General features: G+C 61.2%; 6 protein-coding genes across 6 annotated transcripts; 2 read left to right on the plus strand and 4 right to left on the minus strand.

The window, feature by feature from the left end:
- Positions 1 to 1,530: 1,530 nt before the first annotated feature.
- HRG_01885 (RNase H domain-containing protein) lies at positions 1,531 to 2,555 on the minus strand (the record flags this gene model as incomplete). The annotated part of the gene is made up of 2 exons (XM_044860356.1): positions 1,531 to 2,327; positions 2,381 to 2,555. The coding sequence occupies 2 exons, from the start codon at positions 2,553 to 2,555 to the stop codon at positions 1,531 to 1,533; spliced, it is 972 nt and encodes a 323-aa protein (XP_044723989.1).
- A 1,197-nt stretch (positions 2,556 to 3,752) lies between these two features.
- Positions 3,753 to 5,162, minus strand: HRG_01886 (cytidine and deoxycytidylate deaminase zinc-binding domain-containing protein; the record flags this gene model as incomplete). The annotated part of the gene is made up of 2 exons (XM_044860357.1): positions 3,753 to 4,782; positions 4,843 to 5,162. 2 exons carry the CDS (start codon positions 5,160 to 5,162, stop codon positions 3,753 to 3,755), a joined length of 1,350 nt encoding a protein of 449 aa, XP_044723990.1.
- Positions 5,163 to 9,102: 3,940 nt separating this feature from the next.
- Positions 9,103 to 11,392, plus strand: HRG_01887 (6-phosphofructo-2-kinase domain-containing protein; the record flags this gene model as incomplete). Its single annotated transcript, XM_044860358.1, has 3 exons — positions 9,103 to 9,133; positions 9,366 to 9,630; positions 9,682 to 11,392. 3 exons carry the CDS (start codon positions 9,103 to 9,105, stop codon positions 11,390 to 11,392), a joined length of 2,007 nt encoding a protein of 668 aa, XP_044723991.1.
- Positions 11,393 to 11,979: 587 nt separating this feature from the next.
- HRG_01888 (sof1-like domain-containing protein) lies at positions 11,980 to 13,317 on the minus strand (the record flags this gene model as incomplete). Its single annotated transcript, XM_044860359.1, has 1 exon — positions 11,980 to 13,317. One exon carries the CDS (start codon positions 13,315 to 13,317, stop codon positions 11,980 to 11,982), a length of 1,338 nt encoding a protein of 445 aa, XP_044723992.1.
- Positions 13,318 to 13,650: 333 nt separating this feature from the next.
- HRG_01889 (RNA polymerase rpb3/RpoA insert domain-containing protein) lies at positions 13,651 to 14,838 on the plus strand (the record flags this gene model as incomplete). Its single annotated transcript, XM_044860360.1, has 4 exons — positions 13,651 to 13,722; positions 13,778 to 14,346; positions 14,400 to 14,735; positions 14,805 to 14,838. The coding sequence occupies 4 exons, from the start codon at positions 13,651 to 13,653 to the stop codon at positions 14,836 to 14,838; spliced, it is 1,011 nt and encodes a 336-aa protein (XP_044723993.1).
- Positions 14,839 to 15,122: 284 nt separating this feature from the next.
- Positions 15,123 to 16,313, minus strand: HRG_01890 (mitochondrial carrier protein; the record flags this gene model as incomplete). Its single annotated transcript, XM_044860361.1, has 4 exons — positions 15,123 to 15,207; positions 15,269 to 15,972; positions 16,069 to 16,073; positions 16,130 to 16,313. The coding sequence occupies 4 exons, from the start codon at positions 16,311 to 16,313 to the stop codon at positions 15,123 to 15,125; spliced, it is 978 nt and encodes a 325-aa protein (XP_044723994.1).
- Between the last annotated feature and the right edge of the window lie 103 nt (positions 16,314 to 16,416).

A 16,416-nucleotide genomic window follows, 5' to 3' on the forward strand; every position in this document is an offset into this window, starting at 1 on the left:
GCTGTTACTCGGCCGGTCGGGGCGAGCGGACGGCGGGTCGAGTCGAAGAGCGGCTCGTGGTTGCGGCGGGATCAGGGAGGACGAAGCCGCGAGACCAGCGGACGGCAATCGCGCTCTCTTAAATGATGTATAGTTGAAGAGGGGCAAGAAGCAGCTGTCGGCGAGTGTTTGAGAACAGGCGGGGAACGGGATGAATCAAACCGAGCGTTTGTGGGCACGGACGGTGGCTTCCTCCCGGGCTGCCCGGGGTCCGGCACGGCTGACGGTCACAGGCCATGGGTCACGGGAGTACAACGCCCCAGTAATACACACGCGCACACACGCACACACACGCACACGCTGGCTCGCTGGCCTATTGACGGCCGCCCCTCCACCAAAACCGGCCCCGCGTGGCGCCGGTGCCGCCGCCGCCGAAAGCAGGCCACGGGCGATGAGCCGCAGGCCGGGGTCCTCACGTGCACCGGCCAGGGTTCTCACGTGCGCCGCCCGGTGAGACACGCCCTTTTGTCTCTCCTCCCGGCCAGGGCTTTCCTCCTTCCTTCCTTGGCGCAAGTACGGATAGGGAAACTGTAAAAGAGAGATGATGACGAAGAGCGAAGAGGGGGCGGGGGCAGGAGGGCCTCGATCGCTGATGATGGTTCAAACTCTCCATTCAACGCCAAAGGGGGGGGGTGGCTCGTACTCCTTTTTATATCTCTTCCCACAGCGCAGGCAGGAAATGTAATCAATGACACTTCTCCGCGGCGCTGGCGTCCGAGGGGGCGTGGGGGGGCCAACACAGGACAGGTGGGCGACGACGACCTTTGCCGCTGCCGAGACGCCTCTGCCCACACGCACCGCACGTCTCCTAATCGCCTTGTCTCTGCATCACTGCATCTCCGCATGTCGTGCAAGTGTAAGCCGAAAGCGGCGCCGGCGGCAGCGCAGGCAGTATTGTCCCTGCTGCTTCTGCTGCTGCTGCTGCTGCTGCTGCATGCTTCTTCTGTCGTCCCACCACAGAGAGGGAAAAAGGGTGGACGGCCTTGCGGCTTGCAACGAGTCGCATCCCGCGCTCCCGCCTCACGTGCAGCCGGGCGCCGTCGCATTGTATTGGAAGACGTGTGTCTGTCTGCAAACCACCCTGCTCTCTCTTCTCCCCAAGGAACGCACGTCTGATTTGCGGGCGCAGGCAGGGCATGAAACGAAGTGGAGGAGACACAGGTAAGAACAGAGAAGTGACAAGAATCAGCAAAATTGGTATCGTCAGAATCAGGACAAACCTCAGCTCGCATCGGAACGCCGCGTCTTCGGCTCTTGCCAGCCCAGCGAGCGGGACATCTATGTCGCGCTCCATGTTCCCGTTCACAGTCCCCTACCTACCCCACAGGGTTATTGGTCTTTGTTTCCATGGAAATCGACGACTCCCGTCCCCTGCCCTCTTTGCCGCTGCCGCCGCCGCCGCTGGCTGCCCTGGGGTTGCATCACAGGGTAGCAGCCCCTCCCTCTGTCCTCCGAGCTCCGAGCGGCCTCGCCGTCTGACTCTCGGCCCCGTCACCCAAAGCCAATCTTGGCGCCTCGGACGGCCAGCCGGTCGGCGGCCACGTTGCCCCTATCGGAGCTGTGGCCCTTGACCCAGTGAAAATAGGTGTTGGCCCCCGCCCGCGTCCGCTCCTCCATCCTGTCCAGCACGGCGCGGATAATGTCCTGGTTCTTGACCTTTTCGCCCGTCGCCGTCACCCAGCCCTTCATCTTCCAGCCAATGGCCCACTGCGTTACGCAGTTGATCGAGTACTGGCTGTCGCTGATGATTTGCACCGTCTGCCCCTCCGGGGCAATCTCGAGCGCCCGCAGCATCGCCATAAGCTCGGCCCGCTGGTTGGTCTGCGGGTCCCCCACGAGGCGCTCCGACACGTTGCGCGGGTCGCCGTCGCCAAAGAAGACGCCGACGCCGGCCCGCGACCCGACCTTGCCGTTTGCCAGGCTGCTGCCGTCGGTGTATATCTTGAGCATGTCCTCGGAAGGCAGCGCTATCTCCACGTCCTTTTTCTTGGCCTTGTCCGCCGGCGGGGGGTCGGGCCGGTCCTTGGCTGTCTCCCCGAGCGCCTCAATGGCTTCGCGGCTGCCGAGCTGCTTGATGTATTCAACGGCCTCGGACCGCTTGGCGAAGCGCCGGTACTTGGGACCCTTGACGCCCTTGATGGCGGCGGCGGCGTCGTTCCAGTCGGTGTAGATGCCCGTGGGGCTGCCGACGGCGACGGCGTAGAACTTTTCGGGCTCGCTCGAGTCGCCCGTGACCTTCTTGCCGGCGACAAAGGCCTCGGCATCCTCATGCGACGTGAACGACTTGACTGCGGCGGGTTAGTCTTGTCAGCCAGGGCGCAGCTTGGGTTGCTGGACTTACAAACAGCACCCTTGAAGCCGGCCGTCTGCTTTTGGCAGTCTGCATACGACAGGTAGACGCCCGGCTTGAAGCCGGCCTTGACGGCGTAAAACTTCTGCATGTTGTCCGTCTTCCTCTTCTTGTTGAGGGCCGGCAGGGACACGGTGCCCGCCGGGGCAGGGCGTTTCTTGTTCATGATGCAAGTGAGGCGGAATATCGATAGGTCGGACGCAACCCGCGGCGCATATTCTCGCGCCAATAATGTCGGCGCGGCGCCTGCACACGATGCTACTGCGACAGAGACCCTACCAACGCGGCGGCCGAGGTTGAAGTTGCTTTTCAATTTATCGGCGGCGGCTGAGGTTGCACAGTCAGAGAGACGGCCACATGATGTTGCCTCGAGGCACTGCCGTAAGGTTTCTGGGGCGCGGCCGAGATGCAGTGCAAAAGGCGGCTTGTGAAAGTGCGCGAGAGAGAAAAACAGCGACAAAGTCTGGTAATCTAGGTTGATGCACGGCAAAGGGGTGCGAGCGAGGATGAGAGGAGAGGGGAGAGGGGAGAGAGAGAAGAGGGGGCAAGGCAAGGTGAGGAGAGAGGAGCAGAGAAGCGAAGAGAGGGGGCAGGCAAATGGATCCCAGTTGTTAAGCTGGCCGCCACGGCGCCCTCGTGATGCAAACAAAAAAAAATCGGGAGGGGCCACCACACCACCACCCCCCCCCCTTCTGTGGCGCGGGAGCTCCAGGGGTCTCTGCTGCTCTCTTGCTCCCCCATCCTAACCGCTTGTATCGAATAATATCCACCCCACTCTCTTCTCTCTCCTCGTCTACAGCTACAGCATTACAATGATATGTACGAATACATGCACCGTGTCAATCCTCGCTGGCAATGGAGGCTCTCTCGTAAGTGCGCGACGCGTAAAGCACTCGCATCAAGCCGAGTGCTCAATGCAAACTGGCATCCACCAACATGCACCGAGGCCCCCCACACCTCGCCTCATCCCCTACTTTGTCCCTCGTCACTGCATGTGTAAGCGGTGCACATGAGAATTCAACTGCCTTGGTGATGCAAGAATCACACTTTGTACCAGATGCCAACCCTATCCCTGCGCCTTGCCCGCTTGCCAGACACACAGTAACCGACTGCAATCCCTGCTTCCATCCGAGCATAGAGGACTATCTAAACCCTCTGCTCGTCCTCCAACCAACGGTCGACTATCAGCAGACGCAATAAGCCATACACACCCTTCGTCTCCCCTCTGCTTCTTGCGGAGCGATGCAACTGTTCTGGCCCAAATCAGCACCCCATCGCTTCGCTGCAGCGTGCCACTCACATATCCGTCCCAGCAGACGGCGTGCAGTGGCCGAGTCTCGCAACGACCTGGGAGGTGGTAATCCTAAACATGAGTGGTCGGGTCGACGAGCGGCAGCTCGGGCACGCCCTCGCGCTCCCACTCCCACGCCAGCAAGCTCCAGTTGAGCTCCCGCCTCCAAAAGAGGCCCAACCCTCGTCCACCTCCGTCAGGGCGATCATCCGAGCTCAACCCCCCGGTGCGAGGCATGTGCCTGGAAAAGACCACCTTGCCCATCCGGGAGTGCAGGATCCCCATCGAGCACGCCACGCACGGCTCGTGCGTCACGTACAGCTCCAGCCCGTGGCAGAGGTAGCCCTCCTTGTTGGGGTGTTCCTGCGCAAAGCAGGCGCGCTCCATGCCCAGCAGCGGCTGGTCCTGGAACGCGTCAAACGCCAGGTTAGGGCCGCCGGCGGGCAGCCCGCCCGCCCGCCACTCGTGCCGGACCAGCTTCTGCGCCACCATGCTGATGGCGCGCATCACGCAGTGCGTCATGGTGTTGTTGGGTATTCCCGATCCCGACTTTTGGTGCCGGCGCGCGTCTCCGGCCAGCCCAACGAGCTCGGCGCCCCGTTCGCTCCGCTGCACAATGACGGCGCCCATGGGCTCGCCGATGCCGGCCTTCTTGGCCTCGCGAGCCACCCGATGGGCCAGGGCCATCCAGACCGAGGCGTCGTCCTTGATGTCCTCGGTGCCGCGTCCCACCATGCCAGGGTGAGGGCCGAGCGGGTTGTTCTTGCGGTACACGGTCGGCCAAAACTGCGACGACCACATGGCCGCCTGGACCTGCGACGTGGGCGCCAAGAGCGGGATGGGGATGACGGCCATGAAGACGTCCTGCTCGAGCCCCTCGATTTTCAGCAGCGTCAGCACCACCTCCTCCCTGTCCATCTCCTTGACCTCGCCAACGATGATGTAGATCCAGTTGGACTTTGTCGTGTGGATCTGGCGGCCAGCCGGCGTGTCGTTCATGAATTGCGTCTTGATGTGTGCGGGAAGGTCCGTCGGCTTGGCGCACGTGCGAAGATGAGGCAGGGGGTTAGCACTACCTTCAGGTCGCAGCGATCGCAAAGCCCTGCAGAGCCACAGTCAGCGGTGCAAGTCCACGGTAGGAATCGTCGGCCGAGACACGCACATGATGACCTCGTTGGCCGACTTGGTGGGCGCTCTCGTGATGTAGGCCTGGACAATGACATGGTCCTGGCGCACCTCTTGTGTCGTCTTGAGGGGGATCAAGACGCCTCGCCGGGCATGGGTCTCCTTCAAGTCATCCACCAAGGGGTTGGGCAAGACTCCTCCTGGGTGACGGAGCTGCTCTTCGGGGGCCGCCTCGGCAGCCGGCTTGCGGGTCTCGACAAGGGCGCAGTCTCCCATGCTGCTGCAGCCCGTCGTGTGGCTCGAGGCCGTGAGGGTGCTGGGCGGCTCGGGATCCGCTCGCGTGGCAACGCGCACCATTTTGGCCCAGTGACATCCACAAGGTTATCGGGGTAAAAGACTCGGCCGACGACAAGGCTGGCAAGGCTCCAAAAATCAGTAGGGGCACAGCAGCGCGGCGACGAGTTGTCGCCTGCCACGGGGGCCAAGAGTCGTCGGGCGATGGAACCTGGCGGTGGAACCTGGCGATGGAACCTGGCGATGGAACCTGGCGATGGAACCTGGCGATGGCCGGCAGACGGGGAGAGAGCACTGGGTGGCTGCGTGAGGGCGAGCAGTGCGCAGGCAGTGGCAGCAAGGTGTCTGTTGCAAGCTGGGGGGAGGCTTGGGGCGAGGCTTGGGGCAGAGCTCCTTTCTGCGAGCGGAAGGCACCAGCAGTGGGTGTTGCCCTAAAACCACGGCGAATCGATCACCACCAAGGGGAGTCGCAGGGTGTGCCTCTTTGTTTTGCGAGGCCGTGTCGCTCTAGAGGCCGCTTCTCGAGGCAGCTTCTGGAACCAGTGATGCAGTTTCGCCCCGTCAAGGCGATGGTTTCGTGGCTAGCGATGCAAGGGCTGCTTTCTCGCCCGAGTCCGCCAGGCGCCGCAGGGGGGCAATGGAGCAAGCCCGGCTGTATGCCCTCGGTTGGTTGAAACTGACGGAGCAGCTTGAATTGTGTTGCAATGTGGGCGGGCAATGGGCAATGGGCAATGCAGTGTAAATGAAGCCTTTGCACGGGTTGGCTGCTCCGTGAAGCTCGGCGGGGAGAAACAGCTGTGGCGGACGGGGGTGCCGAAGAGAGGATTTGCGTGAGGGGAAAGGCGCGAGCAAAGGGGCACAAGGCTGGCAAAGGGAATGTTCAGGGCTGCGAGGCGAGAGGACGAACAGGCCTGGCGAACAGCTGGCACGGGTCCATTGAACTCAACGGCTGGCACCAAGGTTCAGTCAGGCTCACGGCCAGTCTATGGCAGCCGAGACTCTGCCTGCAGTTGTATTAGTTCCAAGCCGAGGCCCGGCGTTTTCTTCGGACCTCAATCTCAAGCTGAGTTGAATGGTGGTTGTCGTCGATCGTCAAGACTCAAAAGACGCGTTTGGCAACGACTTTTCTGCAATGCTAGTTCTCGTCGAGGTTGGACTGTGGCTAGTGAGGCGACGCCAGCCACCCACACGCCGCCCACACGCCACGTCTTCTAGAACCCTGAACAGCGGCGTCACCCGGTATCAGTGCTGTCTTGGTCTTTTCCCTTTTCCTCTGAGCCATCAAGTCCCGTATCGTCGTCAATGGGCAGAAGAGCTATTGGTTCGCCGGCCTCGCGCGCATGTGCACAGAAACGGCGTCTGTGAAGGATTTGGCGCTTGCCCATGATGCCCCCGGTTGTCATTTGGTATCGGTTTCCGTGCTCGGGACCGTCGGTCCGTTATCACCGCAAGGGAGGGTCGTTCGTTACTCGTTCGTTACAAGCATGCCTGCAGCTTGGGTGGATCATGGTTAGGGAACGAGTTGAAAACTGCCAAGCTGGACTGAGACGGCCATGCCTCATTCCTGCTGAGGCCTTGCCAAGGATGACGGTATCCATGCTCGCTTGCTTCTCGGTACTCCGTAGACTTTCCGTACAGATGTAATTACTGTAGGTGCTGTTTTGGCATCCACTTGGGATGAAACCCATTGGCGACCAGAATTGCAGCAGGGTATTTTTGACCATCCATCTCTAGATCCATCTCTAATTAGACGGGGGTGGTAATTTGAAGCATGGGCTCTCTCACGGGGGAGTCTCGAGGCAGCAAATTATCGTCGCGGCCTGGATGCTTGTGAAGCAGCAGCGGCATTCGTACAGAAAGCTGCCGATGCTGCTGCAAATGCAAGACTCATACAACTCATCAGCCTGCTCAACAAAGCCAAGAAAAGCACCCATGTAATTAATTACAGCAATTACTACAAGGTAGCAATGTCTCACCACGCCCACGAGGCATGGGTAGAGTGGGATGGGCACGACAGTGTCATGCGGAGTCGCGCAGGCACATCTCTGCTGCGAGGGCCGGCATCTCCAACTCGCCGGGTTCCAGGCGCTACCTTATCTCTTCAGGGTTCCATTGCTTCCGTTCTGGCGCGTCCGCGCGTGCAGATTGCATGGGGTCAAGGTAGTACAGCTCAGGTAGACCTCGGTCGAGTGTATTTGCCAGTCCTACAGTAGTCTCTCGGCGGCACTCGGATAGCTGCTAGAGGCCAGGGCATGGAGGTACAGTACGTGACAGCTGCTGACATGGCTCTGCAGTGCGACGCGACGCCGTGGCTGGGACCTTGGCACGTGGAGTCGCGCGATGTGACTCGATGCGATGTGACTCGATGCGATGTGGTGGGCGACATCGGAGGATGCGAGGATTGGGGTGGGAGGAGAGGGAGGGGGGAGGCAGAAGAAGAGGAACAAGAAAAAGAAGAACAAGAAAAAGAAGGAGAAGGAAAAGGGGTGGGCGAGGAGTGATTAAGAGAGGAGAGAGAACAGACTCGTCTTGGCGTGCCTTTCTCGTCGTCTCGTTGGACCGGAACTTGGATGCTTCTTGAAGCACAAAGTAAATAAAGCAAATAAAGGCAAAGATGACTCTCTGCTCGGTAGCTAACTTATTAGAGCGTGCGCCAGAACCCAGCAGGCAGCCGTCACGTGGAGAAGCGAAGCCGCTGTAGGCCCCCTGTAATTAAGAGTCGTTGACTTTTCTACTACCCAACTTACAGCATTAGTCCCTTCCACCGTCGCCGCCTCGGTCCGCAACAGGTCTGGAGAGGGAGGGCTGGTCTGTCAGGGACTGACTGACTCTCTCGAAACACGGCGGGCGACACACATTTCTGCTGTGTTCAGACACGTCGACATGGGAGCCAATAGTAGGCCCATGCACGCACACGCTGGTCTGTCGCCGTCCATGGTTCGGCGCAGCTCCGTCGCCCATCGACGGACGGACCCTTGCTGACGGCGGCCCCCCCTTTGCTGCTCCGAAACCTGTTGCGAAGGCGCATAGTAACTGATGCTGCAATCAGATGCAGTCCGTGTAGGAAGCGTTCTTTTTAAAGATTTGTTTGTTTCGCGCCTGCCAAGCTTTGGTGGTGGCATCTTGCAACTCTCGGTGCCTGGACACCGACGCAGCCTCTCCGACCATTGACTTTGCTCCATTGACTTTTCTGCAGTTACTTTTCTCCAGTTACTTTTCTCCAGCTACCTTTCTCCAGCTACCTTTCTCCCATTTTGCCTTGCTTTCCCATCATCGTCCTACTCTCTTCACCACCTTAACCTCCCTCCCTCGCCTGCTGTCAACCCCGTCACCTGCCTTAGACTTTGTGCTCGATGCATGTCCGCGGCCGACAAACTTCCACGCCTCGCAGCAGCCACGCCAAGGGAAAGCTTGACGACGGCCAGGCTGCGTTGAGGCCTGCTTCCTCTAATCATCTCACAGACATAGCCATCTATATAACCACCTTGGGTTCCTGTCTCTGGCCCCAGCCCACCCTTGGCTAGCCAGTGATCCACCACCCTCTTCTTTCTTCTTCTTCTGTACAAATACTGTCCACTTCTTGTTCACTTCGAGCTTTGTCTCACGGTCATCTCTGGTCCTACAAAAGCACAACCTGGGCCCGGCCTCAACACTCGCCCGCCCAACGCCTCGACTGCGACTCTGCCGCCGGCCGCCTACGTGTGTCTGTCCCGGCTGTTTGCTTACACTTGTACATACTGTACATACTGTACATCTTGTACATCCTGTACATCCTGTACATCCTGTATAGGTGTTTGATTGATTTTTTTTTCCCTCTCAGCACAAACGACTTTTCCTGATTCGTCCAAGGCTGCGTGCGAGTCAGTCAGGCAGGCCCCCAACTCGCCATCCTCTAGCGCCCCTGCACCCGCCACAGGGCAGCCAGTCGCTCCCCCACGGCCTTGGCCAGCCGCGCCATTGGTTCTGCTTGCTCCGTACAGCGACTTCGGTGCTGCGAGATAACATGCCCTCCGCAGTCGTCATACCCCGCCAAGGTGCGTTACTCATGATCCGCCCTTTCGTTTTCCATTTCAAGTCACCGACCCCAATCATCATCATCATCATCATCATCATCCTCCTCCTCCTCCTCCTCCTCCTCCTCGCTTTGCTCACCCTCGCTCCTCTACGTCATCCCTGTCACTTCCTTGTCCCCATCCTATATTCCTAGCTCACCCACTCACTCCCTCTTCTCTCTCGTCCTCCTGCTCACACACACTCCCTCTCTAGACTTGGGCCGGAAACAAGCCAAACAATCAGCCCTGGCCAAGCTTGTCATGCACAACACTCTGGCCTCGTCCTCGCCACGCTCCGTCTCACCCACGGCCTCTGAGCCCGAGCAGCTCGCCGTCCTGCCGCCCCTCAACTCCCGCCATGGCTACTCCTCGGTCTCCATGCCCGCCGCCATGGCCCAGGCCCTGCGCACCATCAAGGATCTGACCGACACGCCGCTGTCGCAGAGCGTCAACTCGACCGCCCCGAGCTCCCCGCGCATGTAAGTCATGTCCGTCACCGCCTTCATCCCTACACAGCTAACAGACGGCAGCCCCCCCCAGCGCCAAAACTCGGGCAGCCAGACCCCCCGCGTGCGCCCCCATGCCACCACGCTCAACATCCCCGGCATGACCAGGTCCCGCGTCTCTCCCGACGGCAGGATCCCCCAGCGCGACGTGGCCGCCAAGCTCGTCATTGTCATGGTCGGCCTACCCGCCCGCGGCAAGTCGTACATCACCAAGAAGCTGCAGCGCTACCTCTCTTGGCAGCAGCACGAGTCCCGCATCTTCAACGTCGGGAACCGCCGACGCCACGCTGCCGGCATCAAGGTTTCTGCCAAGTCCCGACTCGCCCCTGAGCCCCATTGCCTCGACCCCCCGGTCCAGGCCGCCACCATCCTGCTCAACGGCATCCCCGCGCCCCATGCCGCCCTCAGCCTTGACCGCGCCGAGCCCACCGTGCTCAATCTCGACCATGCCCCGGGAGACGCCCAGGACGAGGCCGACCAGTCGGCCAAGTTCTTCGACCCCAAAAACGCAAAGGCATCTGCCCTGCGGGAGCAGGTCGCCATGGAGACGCTCGACGAGCTGCTCGATTACCTGCTCAACCAGGGCGGCGCCGTCGGTATCCTCGATGCGACAAACAGCACCATCAAGCGACGTCAGCACATTGTCGACCGCATCCGGGAGCGCGAGCCCAAGCTCGGCATTCTCTTCATCGAGAGCATCTGCAGAGACCAAAACCTCCTCGAGGCCAATATGCGCCTCAAGCTGTCGGGCCCGGACTATCGGGACAAGGACCCTCACAAGTCGCTCGAGGACTTCAAGAACCGCGTCGCCGCTTATGCCAGCGCGTACGAGTCCCTTGGCGACTACGAGGAGGACAACGATATGCAGTACATCCAGATGGTGGACGTCGGCAGGAAGCTGGTGCAGCACCGCCTCAAGGGCTTCCTCAGCGGCGGCATCAGCACCTACCTGTCCAGCTTCAACCTTGCACCCCGCCAAATCTGGATCACCCGCCACGGCCAGAGCGTCGACAACGAGCTGGGCAAGCTGGGCGGCGACTCCCCCCTTACGGAGCGCGGCCACTGCTACGGCCAGGCCCTGTACAAGTTCATGACGCAGAAGCGCAAGGAGTGGCTGATGGAGCAGAAGAGCAAGATGGCGCAGGCTTCGTTCCCGCCCCAGCCTGGCGACAACACGCCCCCCTACCCCGATATGAACCGCGACCTCGACGAAAAGAACTTTTGCGTGTGGACGTCGATGCTGCGGCGCAGCGTCGAGACGGCCGAGTACTTTGACGTCGACGACGACTACGACGTCAAGAACTGGGAGATGCTCAACGAGCTCAACACGGGCCAGTTTGAGGGCATGACGTACAAGGAAATCGCCACGAGCTATCCGCAAGAGTTCCACAAGCGCTCCGAGGACAAGCTCAACTATATTTACCCGGGCGTCGGCGGCGAGGGCTACCTGCAGATCATCAGCCGCCTGCGTGACATGGTGCGCGAGATTGAGCGCATCACCGACCACCTCCTCATCATCGGCCACCGCTCCGTCTGCCGTGTCCTCATGGCCTACTTCATGGACCTGACCCGCGACGACATTACCGACATGGACGTCCCCCTGGGCATGCTCTACTCTATCGAGCCCAAGCCCTACGGCATCGCCTTTCACGCCTACAAGTACGACGAGGCCCGCGGCTGGTTCGAGGAGCTGCCCAACTACAAGCCGCAAAAGGCTGCGCGGGGGAGTGTGTGAGCCGTGGCCGGGACCACGGATCCGGACTTGTACAACGACGATTACAGAAAAGACCATGAGACGGGCGATTTGACGACAGACTAGACGATGACGGAACACTTATACATGGGAATCGCAGGGGCGATTGTTGATTTCCATATACCCAATCTGGCGCACAGAGCCAGCGGCGTTGCATCCTGAGGGCAGAGATGCGAGAATTCGGTGTACATGAATACCATGGGCTCGGGCGTTTGAGATTTGATGGATGGGATCCAGGCCGTGCTGAAGAATGATGTACCTAGTGACAGGTCTATCGACCTGTCACGGCACGCAGATAGGCCGGAATGTCGCGCTTTACGCAAGAATTTGAGCCATCAAGTGATGCGGCAGGGCAATGTAACTTTTGATTCCAACTTCGTGTCCGAGACAACCAGTCTTGAAGCTGCGAGCCACCTTTTGATTCATCCATCCATCTATGAAGCCAGTGTCTACTAAGGCTGCCAGCCGTGAATGACCACGGTATCCGATGCCCGAACCCGTTACGCATAGCAAATCGCCCCAACGCCGTGCCATGCATAGACCAATACGAAGCCGCAAACATGTGCAGCCTACTTTTCCCGCGCCAGCACCATCTTTTCTCTCTCGCTCTTGCGCTTCTCAAACTGCTGCTTGGTGTGCCGGCGCTCATTCTCCTCGCGGCGCTTGATGCTCTTGATCTCGTCGGCCTTGATCTCGCCGGCCTTCTTGAGCACCTTTGGAACGTGGCGGTGGCGCTTGATGCGACGAACCTCGGGCATGTGGGCGAAGCGGCCGACGAGGGTAGCGTTGTATTCGAGGGCCTGGCGGTGGCGGGCCGACTTGACAGCCTGGCGCTCCGAGGCGTTTGCGCGCCAGAGGCGGAGGTTGCCGTCGTCGGAGCCCGAGAGGACGTAGTTTGCATCGGGGGTCCAGGCGGCGGCCATGACGCGCTGCATGCGCTTGGTGTGGTAAATGTCGCGCGAGTGGCCGCCGTCGCGGGTCCAGAGGCGGACGGTGCGGTCCCACGAGGCGGTGACGAGCTCCTCGCCCGTCGGGGAGAACTCGACGTCCATGACGGCGGCGACGTGGTCCTTGAGGACGTTGAGGGCGCGGTCAAACTTGCGCATGTCGAAGAGGTAGACGTTGTGGTCCTCGGAGGCCGTGGCCATGTTGAAGGCCTCCATGGGCGACCAGGCGATGCGGTTGGTGGCGAACTTGAGGACCGTCTTGGTGACGGGGGTCGAGGTGCGCAGGTCGTAGATAACGACGGCGCGGTCCGTCGAGCACGAGGCCAGGACCGACGTCTCGACTGGGTTGAAGGCCACGTGCGTAACCGTGTCGGTCGACTTGGGCCATTGCAGCGTCTCGGGGGCCGCCGTATGCCGCTCGAGGTCGTAGATGGAGATGACGCCCGACGCGGCGGCAAAGGCATTGCGCGAGCGGTGATGCGACAGGCTCGTGAAGGCGCCGGCCCCGAGCCACGAGGAGATTGGGGCCGCCTCGCTCCGGGTGTTGTAGGGATCAAAGAGCTTGACGGTGCGATCGGCAGCGCACGTCAGCAGCTTCTCGTCGCGCGTCCAGACGAGGGCCTTGACGATGTTCTCATGCGCCGTCGTGTGCCACACCTCGTCGCGGTCCGTCAAGTCCCAGACCTTGACGACGCCGTCGCCGCTGCCGCTGGCGAGGCGCTGCAGCGAATTGGGGTCCTTTGCCATGGAGTAGACGCCATCGACGTGGCCGCGGCCCAGCTGGCCGACAAAGGGCGCGGCATGCATGCGCTCGAGCTTGACGGCGGTGAGGGCGCGCTGGTACTCGCGGGCGCGCTCAAAGGGGTGCAGGGCCGAGTCGAGGTTGCGCGGCTGCTTGGACACGTCGGACCCGGGCGTCTGGTGCGCCGACACAGGGCGGCTGAGCGCCTTGATCTTCATGCTTGCGTTGTTGGAGAGGGTGTAGGTTCTCTCGCTGACCGGAGGCGACGACGATGGTGGAGTTGGTGGTTCTTTTTTTTTAGAGGGGCTCCTTATCGTACCCCATGCAATCTGATAAGGCTCCGGATTATCGGTAGTCCGTCCGACAGCACAAGTAGAAGATGCAAGGGTTCCTCGCGCCAACATGGAAATGCTCATCACGCCTCACCTCGATTGCCACTAAAGCGACAAACGAACCACGGACGGTCCCGACTCGGCACCCAAAAGATATACATATATGGCTCGCCGGAGCTCTGCGCCTCTTCACTAGCCTAGGTCGCAGCCGCGGCCACGATGGACGGCATGGACTACGACCCCATGATGATGGACGGCGAGCCCGAGCAGCCCCAGGTCAAGATTTCAGCGGTAGGCAGGACAAGGAGAAACACACGCGCGCATCCTCTGACAAGCTGCCGCACAGGCCGATGGCGCGCGCGTCGACTTTGAGCTGTCCAAGACGAACCTGTCGTTTGCCAACTCGCTCCGGCGCGTCATCCAGGCCGAGGTGCCCACCATCGCCGTCGACCTGGTCGAGATTGAAATCAACAGCTCGGTGCTCGCCGACGAGTTCATCGCCCACCGCCTCGGCCTCGTGCCTCTCAACTCAAAGGGCGTCAACGAGCTCAACTACTCGCGCGACTGCGATTGCGAGCAGTACTGCGAGCAGTGCAGCGTCACCCTCACCCTGCACGCAAAGTGCACCAGCGACCAGATCATGAAGGTGTACGCCCGCGACCTCGTCGCCGACGGCCGCCACGGCAGCTCCGTCGGCAGCCCCGTCATCGCCGATCCCGAGGGCCTCGGCTGCTTGATTGCAAAGCTGCGCAAAGACCAGGAGCTGAAACTGACGTGCATAGCCAAAAAGGGCATCGCCAAGGAGCATGCCAAGTGGATGCCGACGTCGGCCGTCGGCTTCGAGTACGACCCCCACAACAAGCTGCACCACCTCGACATGTGGTATGAAAACAACACGGATCCCATCAAGGAATGGCGCGTAATCCCCGGTGCACGATTGGAACGGCGCACAGTCTAACAGATAGCAGGCCCAAGAGCAAATACGCAGAGTGGGAGGAGCCCCCGCAAGAAGGCGAACCGTTCAACTACGACGCCGTCCCCGACAGATTCTACTTTGAGGTGGAGACCTCCGGCACCATGGAGCCCGACCAAATCGTGCAAGGAGGGATAAGAGCCCTGCAGCAGAAGATCGGCGCTCTCCTCAAGGGGCTCGACCCCAGGAAATACGGCGGCGACGAGGCCGACTTTGACGGCCCGCGAAGTCCAGACCTGAACATGGACGGAGGCACCACGCCCTGGCAGGATCAGGGCACCACGACCCCGTACGGCGGCAACATGACGGCCTACGGAGGCGGCAACACCTCGTACGGCGGCGGAGGCACGTCTTACGGAGGGGCGGGGACCTCGTATGGCGGTGGTGGTTCCTACGGCAGCACGACGCCGTACGGGCAGTCTTCGTGGCAGTGACGGCGTTTCCTGGAGCTTTCTCTAACGTCCGAGGGACCTCACATGTACAGTAACAAGGTAATGACGGCACGATAGAAGATGCATGTGGGATGGGCATCAATCTTGCAATCAAGGCAGCCCCGTGTCGGTTCTGCGATGTATCATCGCGCAGTGTCGAGCGAAAACGTCAAGCGAAAGGAGCCGCTGAGCGGTGAGGCGGAAAGACAACAAACGCCGCTTGATTTATATGCGCAATGCACGCCTCTAAGCAAAACGCCTGAATGTGACCCACCTGGTATCCCGTCTCACAGCTTCTCGTCGTCCGATCCCTTGACCTTTCTATATGCCTTGCGGTGCATTTCCAGAAAAACAAACGTGCAAATGGTGTGTCTGTGGCCGAGTCAGTATCGGCCCGGCACGTGGATGGCGCAGCAGGAGGCGAGCGACTCACGGCCCAAGCCGAAGGAAGCTGGGCACCCAGCCCTTGAACATCCAGCCGATGCCGTCGGACCTGTAGATGTCGCCGACGAGGCGGACGATGCCCTGCTTCTGCGTCGACGACATGACGCGCGTCTTGATGACGTCGATGGGGCTCGTGGCGGTGGCGGCGGCCAGGCCGGCGAGGAAGGAGGCGGTAAAGTGCGTCGTCGGGGTGTCGCCGAGTGGCGTGTAGTTCATGAGCAGGCGCTTGAAGGTGTCATAGGTGGCGAGCTGGCCGGCCGTCATGACGGCGGCGCGGGAGCTGTTGGGAAGCCAGCCGCGGAGGCAGCTCAGGGGCCCCTCGTCGCGGACCATGCGGGCGAGGCCGTCGAGGGCGTGGCGGTAGTTGCGGCGGTCGGCGGGGGGCAGCGCGGCGTCGTGCTGCATGCGCACGTTGAGCACGTCGGCAAAGTTGCCGGCGACGCCGCCGACGAAGCCCGACGTGACGGCCATGGCGGCGAGGGCGGGGAAGGAGGGGTCGCGGCCGCGGCGGGCGACGTGGCGCGCCTTCAGGTCCTCGTAGATGGCGAAGCGGACCGTCGAGTAGGTCAGCTGCCGCAGCAGCGAGGCCGAGATGCCGCTGTAGAGGGCGAGGGGGCCGTCCTTTTTGACAATGTGCACAAAGGTGCCCGTCATGGTCCGCGGCGCGTCGCCCTGTCGCATCTGCAGTCGCACCTGTCGTCGCTGTTAGGGGGGCCTCGCTGGGCTCTTGGGGGGGACACGAGGGGGGAGGACGGGTGTGTGTCTCCGTGTGCGAGCCGGCCGTCGTACCTTGACTGAGGCACGCAATCAGCAGAGCTTCATGGAGGAACAAGACGGCGAGAAGACCTACCCAAGTCGAGCGGGTGCGTGACGCACGCCGCCATGCTGCTCGCGCTGCCCCCGAACCAAAACGGATACCGCATCGAAGGGCCTTTTCTCGTCCGGTCCGGCTGGCCATGCTCCGTCTTGGAGGAGCCCGAGATCGGCGCCGCGGCCGCATCCTCGCCGCCGCCGGCTGCTGCTGCTGCCATCATGTCGTCGAGCGCAACCGCTCCAGCAGCATTGCACGCGGGAAATCGCAGACAAGGCGCGCACTCGCAGCTGTGGTTCCCAGAGCGATTGGGGAGAGGCAATTGG

This window comes from Hirsutella rhossiliensis, assembly GCF_020360975.1.
Source record: "Hirsutella rhossiliensis strain HR02 chromosome Unknown scaffold00002, whole genome shotgun sequence".
Classification (NCBI taxonomy): domain Eukaryota; kingdom Fungi; phylum Ascomycota; class Sordariomycetes; order Hypocreales; family Ophiocordycipitaceae; genus Hirsutella; species Hirsutella rhossiliensis.